At 46.7% G+C, this 14,663-nt stretch overlaps 2 protein-coding genes across 7 annotated transcripts; one reads left to right on the top strand and one right to left on the bottom strand.

Annotated features, from left to right (window-relative positions):
- Positions 1–115: 115 nt before the first annotated feature.
- Positions 116–1,850, bottom strand: cox6a2 (cytochrome c oxidase subunit 6A2). Its single transcript, XM_066722033.1, has 4 exons — positions 1,551–1,850; positions 1,323–1,430; positions 485–624; positions 116–353 (listed from the first exon to the last, which is right to left on the bottom strand). The coding sequence occupies exons 2-4, from the start codon at positions 1,402–1,404 to the stop codon at positions 264–266; spliced, it is 312 nt and encodes a 103-aa protein (XP_066578130.1). The 5' UTR covers positions 1,405–1,430; positions 1,551–1,850; the 3' UTR covers positions 116–263.
- A 497-nt stretch (positions 1,851–2,347) lies between these two features.
- On the top strand, positions 2,348–13,895 carry patl2 (PAT1 homolog 2). 6 transcript variants are annotated; one of them, XM_066721737.1, is made up of 18 exons: positions 2,365–2,648; positions 3,902–4,046; positions 4,129–4,406; positions 4,816–4,875; positions 4,992–5,054; positions 5,145–5,318; positions 6,277–6,428; positions 6,512–6,586; positions 6,675–6,804; positions 6,934–7,054; positions 7,174–7,271; positions 7,349–7,402; positions 9,731–9,870; positions 10,119–10,284; positions 10,360–10,500; positions 10,655–10,752; positions 11,402–11,542; positions 11,690–13,895. In XM_066721737.1, the coding sequence occupies exons 1-18, from the start codon at positions 2,622–2,624 to the stop codon at positions 11,724–11,726; spliced, it is 2,100 nt and encodes a 699-aa protein (XP_066577834.1). In that variant the 5' UTR covers positions 2,365–2,621; the 3' UTR covers positions 11,727–13,895. The 6 variants fall into 6 exon arrangements, with proteins under 6 accessions (XP_066577829.1, XP_066577833.1, XP_066577835.1 ...); XM_066721736.1 differs by having other exon boundaries at positions 2,350–2,648; positions 10,119–10,500; XM_066721734.1 differs by having other exon boundaries at positions 2,359–2,648; positions 6,675–7,054.
- The last annotated feature ends 768 nt before the right edge of the window (positions 13,896–14,663 follow it).

The following is a 14,663-nucleotide window of genomic DNA, read 5'->3' as shown; positions in this document are numbered from 1 at the left end:
CCAATCAGTAACACACGCACACACACACATGCACAATGAGACTGACGCCACCCCCCCACCCCATCAGTAACACAAACTGAGTACAGCTGTCATTACCAATAACCACACTGCACTGTACAGAGATACTGTTTATTCAGGTAGAATTTGGTTACAGTGTGAGTGATGCCAGGCTGCCTGTTTGTCTGTCCGTCAAGCAGACAGGAAGGGTGGGAGGGCGCAGTGCAGTCCTCCGGCCAGACGGGGGCACTGGCTGCGGGGCGGCCTCAGTGGTGAGAGCTCTCATAGCCCGTAGGCAGGGCGTTGGTGTGAGGGTTGTGGAACAGGGTATGGTTGCCGTCACCCCATGGGAAGGGCTGAGAGAGAGAGAGAGAAAGGGAGGGGTTTGGGGTGGTAGTGATGTGTTAATATAGACTCACTGACCATAGGGGGGGTACCTAGGCGTGGATGAGACAGGGAAAGAGAGAGGCCAGCAGAGGGGAGGTACCTTGCTACGGATGCGCAGGTGTGGGTAGGGTACGAACTCGGGGGTGTGGTGGTGCTTCTGCATCTTCAACCAGGCGTTCACCATGCACACCGCCACCCCTGGCAGCGCCACCACAAAGGACAGCGTGCGCCAGGTCCGGGCTGAGAGAGGGAGAGAGAGAGAGAGAGAGAGATTGTCTCCATCGCCCTGTTCTTGAGCACAGGACCTGTCAATGCTTTGGCAACACTGATGTCAATTAGTCCTGCCAATAAAGCTTTTTGGAATTGAATAGGATTGAGAGAGAGAGAAAAGTGAATACAGTACAGTTAGTAAAGTAGAGACTCACGGACAGACTGACTGGACACTGAAGTACATTGATATTGAACTGAGAGAGAGCGAGAGAGAGAGAAAGGGGGGAGGGGGTGTTGCAGCTTTGTTAATAGTTAATGAAATTCTCCCAGATATGTGTAAACAGACTGACACACGTACACACACACACACACACCCACACACTGACACACAGACAATATCACAGACACCCACAATACTAGACAGACTGGCACACAGACACAAAGACAGTAACAGAAACAGGTGAACACTAACACAGACAGACAGACAGAAAGAGAGAGACAGACAGACAAAAAAACAGACAGAAAGACAGACAAAGAAAATAACAGACAGACACAAAGACAAGCAAACAATAACACAGAGCACTGACAGACAAAGAGGATAGCACAGACAGACAGACAAGGGGACAGACAAAGACACATGGACAGAGACAGAAAGACAGTCACCCAATGAGAGGACAGATGGACAGAGAGACAGAAGGACGCAGAGACAATACCACAGACAGACTGACCTCCTCCATCGTGAGCTCCATGACCCCCAGCAGCCGTGGCCAGGGCCCTGCGAGCCAGCGTCGCTGTGGAAACAAGAGCCATCGCTCTGCAACAAGGACGAAAGCGACCTGGCGCAGCAACGACACAAAGACAACTACAAATTCAGACCTGTCTCATTGGCAGAACACCTGCCAACACCAACACACCTACACGACACAGAACACAATGGAAAGTACACAGTACTGCACCTTTCTGCGCCTCTCTGAGCGTCTGTCTGTCTGTCTGTCAGAGTTTCTCCCTCTCTCTCTCTCTCTCTCTCTCTCTGCAATGTCTGTGTGTCCTTCAGTGTGTTCTGGAACTTTCTGCACCGCCCCACTGGCAGGAAATCTGTCTGTCTGCCAAGAAATGCAGAAGTTGTTTATATATAGTCACAGAGCCTGAACGAGGAAAAGGAGACACCTAGAGAGAGAGAGAGAGGAGGAAGAAGAGAAGGACAGAGGGAGGAGGAGAGAGAGAGACAGAGATGGAAAGACAGACTGAAAGAGGGAGAGAGAGATACAGAGAGAAAAAGATGAAAAGACAGAGAGAGAAAGAGAGTCTGGGTGTCTGTCTGTTTATGTGACTTTCACTTTAATGGGGTCATGTGACACTCTCCACTGCTAAAAGGCATAAACCAACACCATGAGGGACAGAAACACTCAACTGAGAAATAAGTCTCTCTCTCTCTGCACAGTGTTAAGGGACTGTAGTGTTCAGTTAGTTAGCCAGTCAGTATTGCTGTATTACATCCCCCTCTCTCTGTACAGCATTAAGTCTGTCAGTCAGTCTGCATAATCCTCTTCCTATTTGTCTTCCATTAACTTAATAATTATTGCTATCTTCTTCTTCTTCTTCAGATATTTATTTGCAGACGTCCTTATCCAGGGCGACTTACAGGATACAAGAGGAATACAGTGCAATAATACAGTACAAAATACTATACAAATACTATAATCTTACTCATATCATTATTGATACATTACTGATACAAGTATATAGTCACCATCAACTATATCAAGTCTAATCTTTGACTATCTTTGTTCTTGTGCTCAGTGTTATGCTTTGCCGTACCGGCCTGGGACCATGGAAACTTGGCTACCATCGCCGTCATCTTTGCCGTACAGGACCGGTTGTGCGCAGGCGCAGTCAGACGTTAAAGGGGCTGCCGGGAGCGCCTCCGCTTGACCAGAAGAGTGAGGAGACGAGTGTCGATCAGGCGTGACGCGACTCGCAAAATCACAAAAATAAAAACACGAAGCTGTTCCTCAGCACAGCGAGTGATGAGCCTCCAGTTAGCCGACTCCACGGTAAGTGCCGCGGCGGTTTCATTGTGCAGCGCTTGAGAAATGGCGCGGCCGTGTAGGCCCCAAACCCGGAAACGCCTCCGGAGAAAACTGATGCGTTTGTGTGTCGTGTTTAAATATTTCAGGTTTGGCGACCATAGATTGGTATGCATGTCGGTTAGTTGGCTATATACATTTTAAAAACGTTTTCAGGTCAATTATGAAGGTTCCCTAAGGATCCAAGAACACGTTTATTACTTCTGCTTGTTAAATTGATCGGTGCTGACCTATAAATTGCCAATGCAGTAGTGGTTACAGTGCAAATATGTAGCATTGCAATGATGTAAAGTAGTAACTGTGTAGTATACATTGTAATCATGGGGAAAGTAAGCTGTGGTGGACGTTGTTTATCAGTCTTAAATCTGCAGCATTAAACCGGATTGGCTCTTGTGATTGAACTTAATTAGTCAATTATGGATGACAAATGACAGCCTTTTAATTTAGCCTTGCTTTGGGTAATATGAACTTGTGCCTCGATGTTTATTTTATGTGCAGGACAGTTATCCTCATTTAAATGCATACGGACGTGTATGTGGTCAAATTTACGTGTGGTGCGCGGATTTGATAGTGTTTGTTCTGTTTTTATGACGTCATTTTGTACCGGTGTGTTGTCACTCCAAAAAGCGTCCGATTTCCAATCTGTAGTTTGCAGCTGCGCGTAATAAGCATGGTCTAAAATAGTATTTTTATTTTTAGGATTTCTGTACAGGATTTTTCGTTTTACTTTCCACCGCCGTTAATATTTTTTTTATAATGCTAATTCACGGCTGTTCCTAACGATCTCTTGGATACATTACATTGAAGTTTCAATGATTTGCTTCATCTTCAGCTTGCATTCTAGTAATCTAGTAGAGTATTTTAAACCATCTGTCCCACAACGTTTGAAAATGACAAAAACGCTCCCATTAGTCGAATTGTAACTTCAGGGATTGATTGAGATCCAGTGGCCTGTAGTGCGGTTCTGTTCCCAACACCATACTCTCACGTCGGCTGTGCTGATTTACCTTTATTATACAAACGTTTACACTGTGTTGAAAGTATAATCTGAAGACCTTTCATCTAATGGAAGAACCTATAAACGAGTATTCAAATGTGTTATTCTATGTTGTGTATGGCACACTGTCGGGGCAGGTCCTTTCAGCTGTCTGAAATTGGTAGGACATTTCTCGACATCGGTGTCTGTCCAGTCAGTGAGTGCACCCTGTCCCTCCTTTCAGGACATGTGCAGTCCTGCTCCTCTGTCCCTGTGGCCGGAGGAAGCGTCTCCTGAGGAGGATGAGGAGGAGGGCACAGCTCTCTTGCAGCAAATGGCAGAGGAGGACGAGGAGATAGACTTGTATAATGAAGAGACCTTCGGACTGGGTGAGGGACGGTGCATCGTGCATCTGAGGCTGTCCGTCAGTGACTATGCCTTGTAGTGTTTGTTAAATCTCTCTTCCCTCAGATCTGGAGTCTGGCGGGGAGGAGGAGGACCCGACTGACCTCCTGCTGTTCTGTGGTGACCTGGATACCTCGGTGCCCAGCTTGCCTCCACAGCCCCCGCCACAGACTCCCCCTCCGCCCCCCCGGCCCCCTACCATGGCCAGGCCAGCCGTGATACTACAGCGCCAGCCCTCTGCTGGCCTACGGTGGCTCAGGCAGGGGCGTAGGGATGGGGGCCGCAGGGTGGTGTTTGAGGACCCGGCTGTGGTGCGCACTGTGGAGGGACGACCCAGCCTGCAGGTTAGACAGAGGGGAGAGTGAGAGAGGGCCAAAGGAGAAGGTGATGGAGAGAAAAGAGGTGGACATTTTTTTAAAGCACATGGAAAGTACATTGGGATTTCAACACGTGAGGCGCTATATCAAATAAAGGTGCTGGTTATTTTAAAACTGGTTGTTACCATCTGGATCACTGTTATCCAAGTCCAGGAGTAGTGCTGTAAGGCAGAGTTTCCCTGCCTTTTTAAGCTCAAGGCACACCTACTTAACCTAAGAATCGTTGTGACACACCAGCCCCTTCTGTCCCCCCCCACCTCTGTGCACACTCCCCCTTTTTAATAAGCCTTCGCCGTCGGGGAGGAATCAATGCGTGATAAATGAGATGTTTAGTTTATCTTCGTTGTTTGTTCTGAATGTCTGTCCCTCGCCGCAGAGTCTGGACAGTGCCATCGTGGACAGTGGCGTGAGCTCGTCCTGGGAGGATGACGAGACTGTGAGTCCATGTTGATGCCACATTGTGTTTGTGAGAGTGTCTCAAGTGCAAATTTTTTTGGTGAGCTGGTTGAGGCTGTGTGGGTTACTGTAATAAAGTGTAGCATGTTCTCTCAGTCAGAAGCTGCGCTGCGTCTGCTGTCCCCCTACGGCTCCCGGGCCCCTGCCTCCATCCTACAGGTCGGTCTGTGTGTCTCTTTCTCTCTGGGTGGGGGGCTGTGCTGTCTGTCTTTGGGGAAGACTCCCATGCTGTCAATTTCTCCCCCTCAGGACAAAGCCATCGTGAGTGTGATTGACAGGCCAAACCACCCCAGGATCCCACCCACTACGCTGAACTTCCTGTCGCCCATGTCAGGCCGTTTCTCTGCGTACTCTCCTGGGGCCAAGAGGGTGCCTCCTGGCCACCTGTCCCCCCGAGCACTGGGACAGAGATACCTATCTCAGGTACATCTCTCAGTGCATTATCAGTGTCTCTGTTCTGTCTTAACCTCTCTCTCCCTGCAGTTTCCAGTTAGTCTATACTGTATTAACCCCCTCTCCCTCTGTCACTGCAGTGTCCAGTTGGTCAGTGTCTATATACTGTCCTAACCCCCTCAGTGTGTCTGTATTAGAGTGCTCTCAATGTGCTATAAAATCCAGTCAGTATTAAATTCTCTATCAGATGCACATGGGTACCACGATGCCATGCTCCCCTGCCCGACCCCTGCACCCTTTCACCTCGCAGCCACAGTTTGGCCAAATTGTTCTATGCTAAACTGAAAAGCAAAAACAAAAGTAAAATGTGCTCTAGCTTGTTTAGGGTTTCTGTGAAACCGATCAGATTGGAATTACCTAGAAATACTTCTGTATTTAAGATGCAGAAAGGGATTCAAGTGATGGAATGATTCTATAGGATACTGTGGCAGTGTGTCATTCGCTACATATGGTAATTTACTTCGTGTTAGTATTGGTTACTCTATACACAATATCCAGCTTACTGAAGCTCATGCCGCTGTACTACAGTGTCCATCTTTGTTATAGTAAATGCTGTACCCACCTTGATAATAGGATCGATTACTACAGTAAATCATTACCATGGTGATAACTTTCCTTGTCCTGTTTTATTTCTGGCTTGTTGCGTGTTTATTATGGTCACAATTGTTCGCGAGCGACATCATTGCAATGTGATGTGTGCTGATGGCAGTACTGGTATCGGGCGCTTCTATTTTGGTTTAGTACATATAAAAACAAGCATCCAAGAAGAGCATCCAGTTTTGAGTCTGTACTTTCTAATTAAAAAATAAGTGACCTTAACACTGTTGTTGGAGACTTCCACTTGAAGAAGGTTTTTTTTTTTTTTTTTTTTTTTTCTTTTTCTTCGCCGCCCCCCCCCCCCCATTTGAATTTGGTTTTTGTGTTCCAGTCCAGGGGCTTCCCGTCTCCCTCCTCTCCCAACATACGCACCCCCCCGCGCCCTTTCAACCCCAAGATGATGCTGCGGTTTGGAGCACTGTCACCCGGCCCAGGCCCCGCTCCTTTCTTCAGCCCCCCAGCCAAACCCCCCCAGAGGTTCAGGTCAGGATGTTGCCTTGGCCGTGGTGTCGGTGTCCGCTGTCCACGCTGTCGGTGCTGCATTAACCCCTGCTCTCTCGCCCCAGGATCCCAGGTCACGTGACTCAGCTCCACCCCCAGCACAGGAGGATCCTCAGCCAACGGCAGCAGAGGTCCCAGAGGTGATTGATATCTCTCTGCACTGATCGGCACTGCTGTACTGTGATGTGCTGACCATAATCCCTTTCACTCCCTCCCTCTCACTGTCAGGAGGGCAACGGACTCCCGCTGGGACCCCTACTCCCATATCATGACTCTGAAGGAGAAGGAGTGGGTGATCAGGCTGCAGATGATCCAGCTACAGAGCGAGAACCCGCACCTCGATGACTACTACTACCAGGTAAGCAAGTGGTGCGGTGACGCCCCCCCCCCCCCCCATGTGCATTGTAGCCCGTCGGTGCAGTGTACTGGAAGAGTTCAGGGCGGTCCGTGTTGCCCGCGCACTGTCCGACTCGGGGCTCTGTGTCAGGAGTATTACCAGCGCCTGGAAAACAAGCTGGCGGAGGAGGAGCTGCTGGGAGACCGTGGCAAGAGAGAGCCGCCCAAGCTGACCACCCCTTACGTCACCAAGACCGACTCCTACCAGCCAGGTGCGTCTCTGGGGGCTTGAGTGAAGGGCTCTCTGCTGTTCGGGTGTAAAGCAGGGCATTGCATTGCAGGGTATTGCTCTACGGGGTGTGTTGTGTAACTGTGCGTGTTTGTATCGCAGTGGTGCACATCGAGGGCTCTCTGGGCCAGGTGGCCGTGTCCACCTGCTTCTCCCCACGCCGTGCCATCGATGCCGTCCATGCGCACACCCACGAGGAGGTCAGAGCATTGCCCCTGTGTCTGTGTGCGTGTGTCTGTGTGCGTCGTCCTTACTGACTGCGGTCTTTCCTCTGTAGGAGCTGAAGGACACACGACAACAGAGACTGTCCATCCTTCATGACATCGAGAAGGTACTGCACTACCCCCATCCTCTGTGCCATGTCCATACTGTATGAACCCCTCTCTCGGTGTGGTGTCAGTGTTAAAAAACCTCCCTTTTAGAAGAAGTGTGGAAATGGCATAATAACAGCAGCCTAAGCAGACCTGTTAACTCGTGTATAAAAAAAAAAAAAATGTTTGAAACGGTCACAATTTCAAATTAACTATAAAGGTTGACTATTTGTTTATAAAGGAATATATTGGTCAGTCAGTTACAGCTGTAATTGCAAAATGTTTTTTCTTCAATTTGTATTAATTAAATTCAGTCAATAATTTAGCAATGTGAGCTGCAAAGAAAATGCCTTAACAGTAGCGTCCTTGTCAATGTTTTCCTGTCATAACTGCAGAATACTAAATGTATTGGACGATCTGTCTAGCTAATTTATACAATCTACTTAACTGACTTACTTCTCCATGCTTCCTAACCACACTCCACACAGACTGCTGGTCTATGTTCCGAAACACACCCATGTACTCGAGTTCCAGTAAAAACTAAATTTATAGCAATATCTGGCTGTGTGTGTTTTAATATTAGTTTGTTTGTTGCTCCTCTTTCCTTTTCGGTCATTGCTAGTGTAGCAGAAGGGTGTTTGGCTTTTAGGTGGGTTAACATACCAGCTGTAGATGTGTGGTAGATTAATTGCTCTGCACATATTATGGGTTTTAATTTACGTTGTCAAAGTACTTCCATGCAGAACTTCTCTGTGAGGAGCCATTGTTCACGTTCTTGTAGTGCAGATCTCCACAGATCTGCAGAATTCCACCTTTGTTGGAGCCGTGCAGATCAATGCTACACAAATGGGGCTAGTGTTGGCCAATCACAGATGAAATAACATCCCCATCTTACTGTAAATCTTACAACTACATACACTCGCCTAAAGGATTATTAGGAACACCTGTTCAATTTCTCATTAATGCAATTATCTAACCAACCAATCACATGGCAGTTGCTTCAATGCATTTAGGGGTGTGGTCCTGGTCAAGACAATCTCCTGAACTCCAAACTGAATGTCTGAATGGGAAAGAAAGGTGATTTAAGCAATTTTGAGCGTGGCATGGTTGTTGGTGCCAGACGGGCCGGTCTGAGTATTTCACAGTCTGCTCAGTTACTGGGATTTTCACGCACAACCATTTCTAGGGTTTACAAAGAATGGTGTGAAAAGGGAAAAACATCCAGTATGCGGCAGTCCTGTGGGCGAAAATGCCTTGTTGATGCTAGAGGTCAGAGGAGAATGGGCCGACTGATTCAAGCTGATAGGAGAGCAACTTTGACTGAAATAACCACTCGTTACAACCGAGGTATGCAGCAAAGCATTTGTGAAGCCACAACACGTACAACCTTGAGGCGGATGGGCTACAACAGCAGAAGACCCCACCGGGTACCACTCATCTCCACTACAAATAGGAAAAAGAGGCTACAATTTGCACAAGCTCACCAAAATTGGACAGTTGAAGACTGGAACAATGTTGCCTGGTCTGATGAGTCTCGATTTCTGTTGAGACATTCAGATGGTAGAGTCAGAATTTGGCGTAAACAGAATGAGAACATGGATCCATCATGCCTTGTTACCACTGTGCAGGCTGGTGGTGGTGGTGTAATGGTGTGGGGGATGTTTTCTTGGCACACTTTAGGCCCCTTAGTGCCAATTGGGCATCGTTTAAATGCCACGGCCTACCTGAGCATTGTTTCTGACCATGTCCATCCCTTTATGACCACCATGTACCCATCCTCTGATGGCTACTTCCAGCAGGATAATGCACCATGTCACAAAGGTCGAATCATTTCAAATTGGTTTCTTGAACATGACAATGAGTTCACTGTACTAAACTGGCCCCCACAGTCACCAGATCTCAACCCAATAGAGCATCTTTGGGATGTGGTGGAACGGGAGCTTCGTGCCCTGGATGTGCATCCCACAAATCTCCATCAAATGCAAGATGCTATCCTATCAATATGGGCCAACATTTCTAAAGAATGCTTTCAGCACCTTGTTGAATCAATGCCACGTAGAATTAAGGCAGTTCTGAAGGCGAAAGGGGGTCAAACACAGTATTAGTATGGTGTTCCTAATAATCCTTTAGGTGAGTGTAGAAAGCCAATCAACAGTACATGTTTTAAAATAAAATCAATATTCTTTTTATACTGTTGAATGTTAGATTCACGATGGTGGCCATTGTTAACGACTAGGGATAAGACTGAATAGTTGAAAAATTGACTCGTCTGTACAGTATGGCTCCTCTGTGTAGTGTCTGTACAGTATCGCCCCTCCCAATGTTCGGCACTGTTCCTCGTCTTGCAGATGTACATGGTGATGCTGGAGCTGGAGGAGGGGCAGAGGAAGGCGTCCCTGCTGCCCGAGGATGAGAGACTGCGGCTGCGGGAGCAGAGGGAACGCCGAGTCCACCGCATCTACACACAGCTGCGCCAGCCGGGGGCACAGTGAGTCAAGCTGCCCGCACCGCCGCTGTCACGTGCCAGCCTGGGGGGGGACGGGACCAATAGAGGAGACGTGTGCCTACCTTATCCCAGTCCCTTAGTGTTCAGCCAGTGTCCATATTCAGGGTGTCTACACGGGTTAATGTCAGCTTTTGTAAGAAAATGGGGGGGGGTCTTGTTTCAGAGCAAACTAACTTGAGGGTTTTAATGTCTCCGTCTCTGTCGTCGGGGCTGCTTTCCTTTTCTCTCAGCGAATTGAGTGAGGAGTTCCTGCCCTACCTGCTGGTGGCCAAGGGCAAGCGTCTGGTGTCCAGGCTCCTCCCCTACCTGTCCCACGACTCCGCGCTGCAGGTCCTGCGAGCCGTCACCACCCACCTGCCCGTGCTGATGGCAAGAGACTCCACGGGGCCCGACGAGGTGAGGGCGCATTCCCGTCCTGTAGGGTGCAGTCGGTCGGTCGGCGCGTTGGTGCGAACTAACCTTCTGTCCCAGTCTCTCCCGGTGCTGTACCCCTCTCTCTGCCAGGTGATCGGAGGGCTGTCCTTCACTCAGCTGATCAGGGTCCTGAAGGAGTTCACCGCTGCGCTGCCCGACTCCAAAGAGACGCGGCTCTACCTGGCCTGCAAGAACAAGGTCAGCCGGCGCGCTCCTCCACCCTCTCAGTCAAATGAGCTACTGGTGCTTTATTGCGGTCACCGATCGCTTTGGTGTTGCCTTGCTTTAATAACACAGAAATATATATTGAAATTAACTATAAAAGTGATGTATATTTGTATTTAATGGCCAGTTTGGGATCTCCCTGCTGTACGCCCTGCTGTCTCAGGGCGAGAGGCTGCTGTCTTCAGACACCCCCATGGAGCCTAGTATTGGGGACTTTGAGAGCTGGTGAGGAGCCTGCTGCCAAATACACTTACTGCACTGATGCACATTTATATAAATAGTTATCACTTATCAAGACCAGAGTGTTGCACAATCAATAAAAAACAAGTTAAAGCAGTTCTAGGAAATAAAAAGGTGCAGTTGAGAAGTACATATAAAATGAACATGCAGTTGATAAAATTCATGCTATAAAAGGAAGCTGTTATATGCATATGGAAAAGCAAGTGTATAAAAATGTATGGTTTTAAAAATGGAGGATCTAATGTTAAAAGGTGGCCTTTACAGCACAAGCACGATATCCCCTAGATTTCAGCCTAGACTTAGGAGTGCCTAAAAAAAGTCCCTGCTCTGACGATCTGAGTGGTCTTGTAATCTGAAAGACTTCGCGAGCGTCTCTGTAATGTTGGAAGGCCCCAAACCATGACGTTTGTGATTTAATACAATTTTAAAATAAAAAATCTACCTGCAACCAGTGTAGAGAGGCTAGTACTGGGGTAATGTGTGTGCGGACATTTTGGTCCTAGTGCGTAGTCTAGCAGCAGAATGTTGACCAATCTGGATCTGGGCCGGTGTATGATTTAGGCCTGAAAATAAGGCATTGCAGTGGTCGAGATGTGAAGAAATGAAAGCATGCATAATTGCTCCCCTCCTCCAGGACAGACATCGTGTTCCAGGTGGCCCGGCAGCTGTCCCAGTGCTCCCTGGTGGAGCCGCTGCTGCTGCCCTCCAACCTGCTGTCCCTGTTCTGCCGATACCTGGACAAGCAGACGGTGCACCAGCTGGAGGAGAGTGTCGAGTCAGTGTGGGCGCTGGGGGGGAACCTGGGGGAGGGCAGGGTGGACTTTAAAGGGAGGGTGGGGGTGGTCTGTATGTCAATTTATGCATGTATATATTTTTTAATTTGTGCTGTTACTGTAATGGTGTACCCTTCTCTTCCCCGCAGGAGATCTACGGCAGGCTGCCCTGCTATTCCCTCCTAATCTGGATGCTTCATCGTGGGGGTGGGACTTATTTATTCAAGCTTTTTCTTTTTGGGGGTGGGTAGGACTCCTATAGCATGTTGGGAAGATGTCTGGCGGTTTTGATAGTGAGTTCACATCTCGGAAGTCTGTGGGCTCTCCAGTCCGTCTGCACACTCCAGCAGTGTTTAGGGGAAACAGACACGGGCGTTAAACTAGACCTCTGGGTGGGGCTGTCTGGCCTCAATGCATTGTGTGCATTGGGGGTGGGGCAGTGATGGAGTTGGGGGTGTACAATGTATTTCCAATTGGACATGTTGTATAGTAGCACCGTGGGTGTTTCAGTCTTTTTTTTTATATATATATACATGTATAAATATATAATAGATTTATTTTCTTAAATTCTCTATGATTTATTTAATTTTATTCCCTTAACAAAAAATGATTTCTTGGGTTCCCTTCGAGGGGACGGCTTCTGTGAACAGACTTGATGAAACTGTAGCTACAGTTTGGTATATTTCTTCTATTGGTGGATTTTCTTTTCTCTGCTGCGACGCTGCAGTATTCCTGTGTCGTTCAGTTCTGGTGTGGCCAGTGTGGGGCCTTTACGGTGCTGCCATAACCATGCATGATCTGTGTACATCTACATTTCTCTTTTTTTTTTTTTTTTGTATCTCGGAAGTGGTTTCTAAGAGATCGTGCTTTTCAGTTTTATTTAATTTACAACTCTGTTGCCCAGTGTGACTTATTTTATTTTCTGGAGAAGTTTAGTTGACATTTGTGCACACATTCACAAACTGTACAGCACCTGCAAACAAATAATAAAAAAAAAAAATTAAAAAATGGTGGGATTAATTTTATTTTCTTGAACCTCCTCAGCTTTAATAAGTGTTTGCCTTGAAAATTTGTGTGCCTGAGACTGTAGGGGTGACTGGTGTTTCTCTTCCTGAGGTGGGGGGCGGGGGAGGTACACGCCTCTCGTAACCTAACCTTGTCAAGTATCGGCCTTCCACGAAAAGCAAGCAACTCCTCGCACTTGAAGCTGTTGTACAGAAAAAAGGTTCACTGTGTCGAAGCACTCTATACAGTCTGCATAGTTGCTGGTCAGTACGTGGTATTGCGACTGTATCGAGTGATTGGAAAGGCAGCAGTGCATCAGCAAGTCCATATACACATGAACCCATCAGCATCTGTGATCTGTAGATCAATAAAGGAAAACTATTTTTGTGTACATGTCCAATATATGCGGTCATAAATCTTGCTTTGTCAGCAAGGTATAAGTAATGTTACATAATTGTCTTAGCTCTGACCAATATAGAGACTCGACAGCATGTTGAATTTATAATGGACAGTCATTTGTACATGATGGTCATGTCATACTAAGTAGTGATGTAAAATAAAGGCAATTAACTTCAAGTGTAGTCTACATTTCATATAGTCAAGTTCCTTATATTTCCCATTTATATATCTAGAGATGTGGTTGTGTAATGATCCAAGTGCAATCAGACAGATATGCTTGTGCAACTGGGCTAGTGATGGTGTATATAACAGAGCATAAAAGAAGACTTTGGGAAATGGTGAGAGATGGATGTGCTTGTATAAACAAGAATGGTGATTGTCTTAATGTGTTGGAGAAACATGATTCTGCAACTGGACAATTGTTTAAAAAAAAAAAAAAAAAAATCACAATCTTTCTATCTACAGCTCTCCCTGGCAATTGCTCTATCTTACTGTCTATCTACCTCTGTCTCTGACTGCCCACTATATCAATCTGTCACCAACTCTATATTCTTGTGTCTAAGTATCTGTCTTGCAGTTGTTTGTGAGTGATGGATTGGGAGTGTACTTTTTGTTGTTTCTTGGATTTGTGACATGGAGTTTCATTGTAATACCTTAAAAAAGAATCTAACATTAACTAACTGGTTGTTTAGGTTCTCTTGGTGAATTGTGTGTAGTATGGGGTTGGCATTTTATTTACTGTTTTGGGGTTTCAATGGTTTAATCGTTTCGTTGGATTTGTTCCAATATTTATTTTAGAACCGATCTGTTTCTGTCTGTCAGTCTGTTTGTTAGTCTCTGTATCCATCTAATCTGTGCAAGACCCCCAAACCCACAGACAGTTTTTGTGGTTTGGTGGACAGGAGTATACTGTGTATTTGTTTCCTGGATTTGTGGAATAAAGTTAATTTTAAAACCTATATCTCTCTGGCTCTCTCAGTAAATGTATTCTCTAGCGTCCCCAAATTTCTCCTCTATAACCCCTCGGATCAGAGGTGATTTCAGACCTCTTTTAAGCATTATACGGCTTTGTTAAAACAGTATGAAATCGACACCAATTCGACACGGTCAGTTGCTGGTGTGACGTAACAAAGCTTTGCTTGCAGTGACCATGTGGTTTCTGGCAAGGTATTCAATACATTGTGCTTCGGAAGTGTTGGTATGTGGGGGTGCGGTGCTGACCTGGACCTGCAGCTTCTGTGAGTCGTGGGCACTCTGGTGGCATTGATACTTGCTCGTTTTTTGCATTTCTGTATAGACACTGTATTTTAATGTATTTTAATAATTTCCCCAAATGTGAGTATTTCCACAACTGATGTTAAGTTTGCTCAACAATGTTTTGCCCAACACAGCATTTTTTTTCAAGAACCTAAGCCGCCTCCACGTCTTGATGGATACCCCTGACTGGCAGTAAGAAGGAGGCAGGCTTTCCTGCAATATGGCCACTAGGCGTCACAGTTTCTCAGTCTTCATATTTCAGACCTGCTGACAGAGCTGGAAAACTAAACAAAAGGGTTCTCAAATGTAGGTTGAATTTAATGTATGTTTGTAACTCTTTTAAACCTAAAATAAAGACTGAAAGTATAAACGGCACTGGCAGAGACTAGCACTATAATTTGTGAGGGGAAAACACCTCCCTTTTGTGTGAAGCAGGTTGGGAAGTTGCCCAGTTGAACAGAG

Source organism: Amia ocellicauda, chromosome 14 (assembly GCF_036373705.1).
Source record: "Amia ocellicauda isolate fAmiCal2 chromosome 14, fAmiCal2.hap1, whole genome shotgun sequence".
Lineage (NCBI taxonomy): Eukaryota > Metazoa > Chordata > Actinopteri > Amiiformes > Amiidae > Amia > Amia ocellicauda.
This window is presented reverse-complemented; position numbering and strand designations above follow the sequence as displayed.